The sequence below is a fragment of the Motacilla alba genome, chromosome 20 (genome assembly GCF_015832195.1).
Source record: "Motacilla alba alba isolate MOTALB_02 chromosome 20, Motacilla_alba_V1.0_pri, whole genome shotgun sequence".
NCBI lineage: Eukaryota > Metazoa > Chordata > Aves > Passeriformes > Motacillidae > Motacilla > Motacilla alba.
This window is the reverse complement of record NC_052035.1, coordinates 5,630,228-5,638,385: the sequence shown is the minus strand read 5'-3', so window position 1 is coordinate 5,638,385 and position 8,158 is coordinate 5,630,228. Positions and strand designations below refer to the sequence as shown.

The 8,158-nt window shown below is 54.0% G+C and overlaps 1 protein-coding gene across 1 annotated transcript; it reads left to right on the top strand.

Annotated features, from left to right (window-relative positions):
• The first annotated feature begins 3,120 nt into the window (after positions 1–3,120).
• MAFB (MAF bZIP transcription factor B) lies at positions 3,121–6,804 on the top strand. The gene has a single exon (XM_038159300.1). The coding sequence runs from the start codon at positions 3,827–3,829 to the stop codon at positions 4,760–4,762; it is 936 nt and encodes a 311-aa protein (XP_038015228.1). The 5' UTR covers positions 3,121–3,826; the 3' UTR covers positions 4,763–6,804.
• The last annotated feature ends 1,354 nt before the right edge of the window (positions 6,805–8,158 follow it).

Genomic DNA, 8,158 nt, shown 5'->3' with positions numbered 1-8,158 from the left:
GGCCGGGAGTTTGCGGAAGGCAGGGGGAAGTGAAGGGAGAGCGGGAAGAAGTAATTTTTTCCTCGAAACAAACCTTGAAAAACCGGATCTTAAAATATAGAAAGCAAAAAAAAATTTAAAGCAGCTCGATTAGCGGTTTTCGGATGCGGGAAGAAGGTGGCAATTAAAAAAAATTGCCCGGAATCCCCGGCGGGGAGGCGAGCTGCGGGGCCGGGCAGGTGGGCTCCTCTTCTTCCCCCTGCGCGGGTGCGGAGGGGACGGGGAATCCATCCCGAAGGATCTGGCAGCCGCCGCTTTGCCCCGCAGTGGTTTTTAGGGTTCGGGGGCCGGGGTGCGCGGAGCTCCCTCCCTCCCCTTGCGCGCAGCACCGCGGCCACGCGGATGGGAAACACTTCTGAGCTGCCTCGTTGGGCTCTTCAGCCCAGAAATCCTTCTCCAGCAACGCTATTTATTCCCCAATCCCTGTTAAAAAAATAAAACATGTATAAATATAATTTTAAATACACGTAGGAGCAACGCCCCTAAAATATAAATCCTATCGAGAATAACCTTTGGTGGCTGAAATTAAAACTACAATGAACAACTGGGGATTCGGGGCACGAAGCGGTTCTGACTTTAGGCAGCCGCTTAACGCCGCAAGTTTTGTGGGATGTAATTTTGAAAGGGGAGCGAGGCATGGAAGAGCAAAGAAACGGACCCAGGAAGTGTCCCGAAATTTTATGACTGTGAAGACGGACGCTGGAAACCGATCTATAGTTCACAGCTTAAAAGATTAAGCGAAGGGACAGAGTGTGTATGGACAGGGAGATATATGCTTCCCTCCGCCTTTCAGTAGCTCCACCTTGTGAATATACCTCAGTAATTATGAGAGGGAAAAGTATTATCCATCTAATGGCACATTTTGCAGGGCTGCATCCAGGCTTCCCAAGCTCTCGTCAATGTCCCCTTTCTCTCAGGGGCAACGATAACGTTTAACGTGCGGGTAAAAAGAAAGCTCTCCCCAAGCAGCTTCCAGGACCTCAGAAATCACAAGTCCGGCGGACCCGCACGGGGGACTCTCGGCAGCCCCAAGCCCCCGGGGAGGCGGCAGCCGCCGGACGGGGAGCGCCGAGCTCCCTGCCCGGTCCGCCCTGCCCCGCTGGTCCCCTCGGCCGGACCCCTCCGCAGAGGAGCACCGCGGGGCTCCCCGCCTCGCTGCGCCTCGGGGCCGCTCATTAACAGCGAAAAGACGGCGATTTCCCAAAGCAGGACTGACGGGCAAGCAGCAGCGCGGTGGCCGTGCGGAGCCCGGCGCCCCCCGCTCCGCCGGGGCTGCGCTGCCCGCGGGGGATGCGCGGCAAGGGGAGAGCCCCGGGTCCCTGGGTGCGTTCCACTCGTGTCCTCCCGCACACTCGTGCGGAGCAGCGCGACCTGCGGAGAGAGGAGTGCGTGCTCCCGGGAGCGCAGCCCCGCTTCGGGCGGCATCGGGATGCGGAGGCGGCGCTCACTGCCGGGACCGCAGCGTGGGCAGCGCCGGAGCCGCCGCTCTCCGGGACTGGGGAGCGAGAGTTCTGTCCCCTCCAAATGTCGTGGGGAAACACGCACACAAAGGCATTACCCCACGAAATCAAACCACGGCGCGCCTGAACTGCGAAAGAGGATTTGGATGAAATCTCCCTGTCTGGTTTCCTCCTCTTTCCTCCAACCTCCAACCTGGAATTTTTTTTGGGGTTAGAGGAATGACTTTGAGCGACTTTTGCCTCCCCGGTTCCCGGCACGGCTGCGGCCGGCTCCGCGGAGATGCGGAGGAGCGGGACCGGCGGGCCGGGGCGCGGGCATTGCCGAGGAGCTGGCGGCGCGTCCCGCAGGGACCGACCCGCACCGGGAGGTCTCCGCTGGAGACTCCTCAGTGTTGTCCCGGCTCCAGAAAGGCAGTTCCCTCCTCATAATTTTCGGGAAAGCAGACAGATCCGGAACTTTTTTGTTCTTTTGGCTAAATAAATAGGGGGTAGGGAGGGTGGCGCAGGGGGTTCTGAGGTGCAGAGGCGGAGGCGCAGCTCCGGAGCGGCGCGGCCGGGCCGGGACCGAGGCGGTGTCGCTCCCGCATCGCTCGGGTCCCGTCCCCTTTCCCGGCTGTTTTCTCCCGGTGAAATGCGCTGTTATTCTGAAAAGGGACACTTGGGGTCGCACTTTCTGTCTGTTTGAGCATGAGAGCCGCGTAAAAAGAAGCCCTAATCTCCCTTAATCGTTACAAAATGTTAAAAAAAAAAAAAAATCCTGTTACCGGACCAAAAAAAAGAAAACGCAAAAACCTTACAAACCGAATACTCCTTTGCATGCAGTCACTCTCTCAGGGAACAGCAGAGGAAAGCAAACACGGTCCCCTCAGAACCGAAATGTAATTATATTTTCTCCCTTCTCTCCCTAATATTTGCAATTGTCTGTGTCAATGCCTTCGCTTTACTATAGGGAGAGATTTGCTTCCTGTGACCGGGAGGGTTTCCCCGGTTGTGCACGAAGCGCTGACAGCCCTGTCGAGCCGGTGCTTCCCTCGCTGCCGGCTCCCCGCTCATCCCCCTCTCGCCTCCCGCAGCCCAGCGCTCGCTCCCGGCCGGACCCGCTGCGCGTTCGCGGCCGGCTTTCCCTCGCTTCGTTCGCACCGGGGCCGCTTACATAAACTTGGAAGGGTGGATGCGTGTGCGTGGCATGGGGGGAAGCTCCCTGCCTTGAGATCCACTACGGGATGGCAGCGGGCAAGAAGGGGCACTTTGTTATATTTAGAACAAAGGGACGGGCAGGATGTCCCCGAGTCCCCCTCCTTTGTGGGCTGCGGAGGCCGAAAAGGATGGGAGGAAGGGAGCCGGAGAGAAATAAATATATAAATAAATAAACAGCTAAATAAATAAATAAGTGGGAAGGCGCGGGTGCTGGAGGGGGAGCCGGGGAGAGCCCGGAGGTGCGGGCTGGGAGCGGCGGGCGCTCAGCTGGCGCTGCGGAGCTGTCACGGCGCGGCCCGGCCCCGCCCGGCCCCGCCGCCGCGCTGCCATTGGCGCGGCCGCCGCCGGCCCCGGCCCCCGCCGCGCTCTCGGCGGGCACGGCCGTATAAGAAGCCAAGGGGGGCTGCACTGTGATCACAGCTGCACAACGAGCGCTGGCGGCGGCAGCTACAGCACAGACCTGGGCTGTGCTCGTCCCCCTTCTCCTCTTTTTTTTTTTTTTTTTTTTTTTTTTCCTCCTCCTTCCCCTCCTTCCTCCCCCTTTTCCCTCCCCTTCGCCTGCGCTGCCAGAGCCACCGAAACTCCCGTGCAGAGCCCCGCCGCCGCCGGTAGCCCGTGCGCTGCCCCGGCGCTCGCTCGGGCTGGAAAGTTGCGGCAGGCTCCGGGCTCGGCTGCCGCGGGGAGGGGGCTCCGGACTTACAAAACCCGGCCGGGGGCACGGGCTGGGCGTTCGCACCGACCTTCTTCTTCCTGCACAGAGCCGAAGGCAGCATCTTTGTTTTGTTTTGCTTTTGCCCTTCCTGCTACCGCTCCTTTCTCCTCGCGGCCGGGCGCCTCGGAGCCGGGAGCTGCCGCAGCCCGCGGTGCGGGGCGATCGCTGACACCGCCAGCCAGGAGCCAGCCAGGCGGCCCCGGGGGCCGGCTCGTCCTTGGCTTTGTTGCTCCGGACTGAAGAAGCCCCAGAAGCCGGGAGAAGGAGGCGGCGGAGGAGGGGGAGCAGAGGAAAGGAAGCGAGAGCTGAAAGCCAAAGTTGGTTTGGAATAGGAGAGCGCGGCCAGCCCTCTGCCAGACTGCGCGCTGGGGTGAAGCCTCCAGCCCCCTCCGCCGGGAGAGGTGCCCGCAAGACAGCGATGGCCGGAGAGCTCAGCATCGGAGCCGAGCTGCCCACTAGCCCGCTGGCCATGGAGTACGTAAACGACTTCGACTTGATGAAGTTCGACGTGAAGAAGGAGCCCCTGGGCAGGAGCGACCGCTCGGGCAGGCACTGCACCCGCCTGCAGCCGGCCGGCTCCGTCTCCTCCACCCCCATCAGCACCCCCTGCAGCTCCGTGCCCTCCTCGCCCAGCTTCAGCCCCACCGAGCAGAAGACCCATTTGGAGGACCTGTACTGGATGGCCAACAGCTACCAGCAGATGAACCCCGAGGCGCTGAACCTCACCCCAGAGGACGCTGTCGAAGCCCTCATTGGGTCGCATCAGGTGTCCCAGCAGCTGCAGGGCTTCGAGGGCTTCCGGGCCCACCACCACCACCATCATCACCATCACCAACACCACCACCAGTATCCCGCAGTCACTCACGAAGACCTGGCCGGCAGCGGGCACCCTCACCATCACCACCATCATCACCACCAGGCCTCTCCCACTCCCTCCACCTCCTCCAGCTCCTCCCAGCAGCTCCAGAACTCGCACCAGCAGCATCCCCCCTCCAGCAGCGTGGAGGACCGGTTCTCAGATGACCAGCTGGTCTCCATGTCTGTGAGGGAGCTCAACAGGCACCTCCGAGGCTTCACCAAAGACGAGGTGATCCGCCTCAAGCAGAAGAGGAGGACCTTGAAGAACAGGGGCTATGCCCAGTCCTGCAGGTACAAACGCGTCCAGCAGAAACACCACCTGGAGAACGAAAAGACGCAGCTCATTCAGCAGGTGGAACAGCTCAAGCAAGAAGTGACCCGGCTCGCCAGAGAGAGAGACGCCTACAAGCTCAAGTGTGAGAAACTTGCCAGCAACGGCTTCAGAGAGGCCGGCTCCACCAGTGACAACCCGTCTTCCCCTGAGTTCTTCATGTGAGTGCTTAACAAAAATAATTAAAAAACAAACAAAAACCCCCCACCCCCCAAACCTGACCCCTGTCACCTTCCCCCCCGCTCCCATCCTCCTCTGACATCTCCATCCATCCGTCTGCTTGACTAGAGAGAAAGGAGGAGAGAAAAATAGAGACTTGATTTTTTTTTTCTTTTGCAGCATCCAGTCTTCTAGAGTAGCTGTGGGAAAAGTAGGCTGGGGGTGGGGATGGGAGAGGTAAAGTGCAACTTTTTGACTTTCGTGTGCGAGTTAGAGAGAGAGAGACAGAGGCAAAGGAGAAAAGGACAAGTGAAGCGTTTTATAGATCTCTTGCTTGCAGAGCGAGATGGACTTTAAAAGAATAATAATAAAAAAGGACAATGAACAAGCCATCTATAACATACTGCCTGCTTGGAAAGAGAGAGGACATATACAGCACCATCTCATGCACAATTTACCTGCTTGGAAAAAGAGAATAAATAAAAAGGACAATATATGCAAACTCTTCATATATTGCCTGCTTTGAGAAATAAGTTACAGGACTCAGATGGGACATTCAATCTAAGAAAAGAAAGAATGAAAGAAAGAAAAAAAACTCATCTGTTTTATTGCCTGCTTGATTATATAGAAAAATACGAAAATCTGCATTAAAAATATTAATCCTGCATGCTGGACATGTATGGTAATAATTTCTATTTTGTACCATTTTCTTGTTTAACTATAGCATGTTGATCATCGATCATAGATTTCTGTTGTTGTTTTGTTTCATCAATAAGAAAAGCATCACAAGTTATCGAACTTTTTACTGCTTGTGCAGTTTTGTTCGTTGGTTTTGCTCTTGTTTTCTTTTATGGTTGTTAGCTTGTAAATATCTGCTACTTCAAACCGTACAGGAGAAAAATACACAAAAAACAAAATAACATTTCAGCAGGCTGGTTATACGGTTTGTTTGGTGTTAAAGAGATACTTAAAGAAAAAAAAAGTTATGGGCATTTTGCATTAGAAAAAAAACCAACTTTGTATATCTGGTGCACTTTTAAGTTGTATTTTTTTTTTTGTTAGTTTTCATTTTGGTTTTTGTTTGTTGGGGCAGAAGCAAAAACGCCTGAATGGCATTGACAAACCTAAACTTACCAGGGAAAAACCCTCCTCGGTCACTAGAACCTACTCCATGCCTTAAAGTGGCAGCGAAGCTCTTTCCTCCAGGACAATTCCCAGCCTGAGCGGTTAGGCTTGGCCAGATAATTTCCCTTCTGATTGTACACTCAGGAAGAGAAGGACGGACGAGATATCAGTTCCATTAAAAAAAAAAAAAAACAAACAAAAAAAACAAACCACCAAAAAACCCCAAAACAACTGCCCCTAGATTTTCGGTAAATAAAGAAAACAACCCCAAACCCTCCTCGTTACGAGTCAAGTCGTGATAGCAGCGAGGGCTCCGTGTCGCCACTGAAGTTGGGTTTCTCAATGGCAGCAGCTGATGAGTGGGCTGGGAAAGCATTTGAATCTAAAACTTTTTTTAAGAAGACGTACTGCAACTTTTAAGTGTATTCTTTTGCAATGATTTGTAATCTGCTTCTCTGCTTCCCTATGCAGCGAATGAAAGTTTTAGCCAAAATTTATTTGCAGTTGTATAGTAGTAGTAGTTTGGAGTCTTATGGGTGTTTTTATTACTTTTTTTTTCCTCCTGCAGGTCAGTAAAAGGATTTACGTTGCACTGACAAAAATACCAAAATGAAAACTTATTTTTTAGTTTCCTTTTAGGATAGCTGGCACTGCTGGCCGGATGCATTTTAAGTTTGTATTAGTTTATAAATTAACAGTAATAACAAGATTGTAATGAACAGCATGGTGCTTGCAGTTTTAAATATTGTGGATATTAGTCATGCATCAGAAAACGATCTTTGGTTTTTACTGATTCAACTGTGTTGAAATCAAAACATTGCAGCAGCGGAAAAAATTGTTTTTATTTCATGTAAAGTTCTGAAGGGATCAATTTCAAATCCTGCTTATGATATGAAAAATATTAAAAAACCTGGTCTATTGTAGTTTTATTCAGACTGGTTTCTGTTTTTGGTTATTAAAATTGTTTCCTATTTTGCTTATTAAAATCATTGAAATGGTATTTCTTGGAGGGACCTGCTTCTCTGACGTCTCGAGTTCCCAAAAAAAAAAAAAAAAAAAGAAAGAAAGGAAAAGTTGTGGCCCCGTCCCTGTCCCCCCCCTGCTGCCGGGTTTGTGGGGAGCCGCGGCCCGGGGGGTGGGGGGGCGCGGGGCTGCTTTGCCCCCTCGGTAACGCTGCTGCTGGCGGGGCAGGAGCGCTCAGCCTTCCCCTCCTCTGCTTGGGCCGGAGCTCGCCCTTGGCAGGGGCAGCATCACCCCGAGCCCTCCGGGGCAGCGGAGCGCCGGGAGCCCCGCGCCGGGCCGGCTGTGCCGGGGTGTCCGCCCGGCGCTCCGCTGCTCGCCGGGAGCGGGACTGTCCGGCCCCGCCACCCCGGGCGGGGACAGCGGGGAGCCCTGACGGCAAGCACTGTCTTTCCTAGGTTTTTCTTTTTTTTTCTTTTTTTTTTTCTTTCTTTTTTTTTTTTTTTTCTTTTTTTTTTCCCATTAGAAAAGCAGAGGACTTGGACAAGTCTCTTTCCCCAGCTCCTTCGGGATCCGGGTTGCCCATTCACTTTCTCACTCTCCATCTGCACGCTGTATTTATTCCGTTTTGGGGTTGTTTGTTTTTTATTCTTCCCCCCCACGAACACTCGTTAGATGCATGTGGAGAAGGGGACAGGTCTCTCCCCGCCACCCCCAGCGCTCAGCACCTCGCAGCTCCACCGCGGTCCCTCGGCTGCTCTCACTGCAATAACCACACATCTCCCTAAGTTGAAGGAGGGGGAGGTTAAAAATCGCCCCCAGTCCTTGCCTGGCTGTGGGAAAGGGACTCCCCGAGTCGGGTCGCAGCGTGTCTAAACGCTGCTGTTCTCAAAGCATGAAAGCGGTGTTGTACTTTAAATCCTTCCTAAAAACAAAATCCAAGGTATCACACAACCAGGAAAAAAATAGGTTCTCTCTGCCCTGCCCCTCTTCCCAGCAGCAGCGAGCTGTTCTTTGCGGGGATGGCATAGAGCGCCTTTGAAGAACAAACAGGTTAAGGACAGAATGTGGAAAAAAATAATTTAAAAGCAAATGCAGCAACTTAAAACAAGCCCCCCCTCTTAAATCCCATCCACATCCCTGCCTTGTCAGAGCCAGCTGGGCCAGCCACTGAGCTGGGGGAGCTTGGAAGGGGCCGGGGCCCGTCCCAGCCCCCCGGCTACATGAGTCAGGCCCGGAGAACAAGCTCGTAGCCTGCTGCCCTGCCAAGGGGGGACAGGAGTTTGCAGAGGAAAAGGCTGGGAGAGCCTGGCTTTC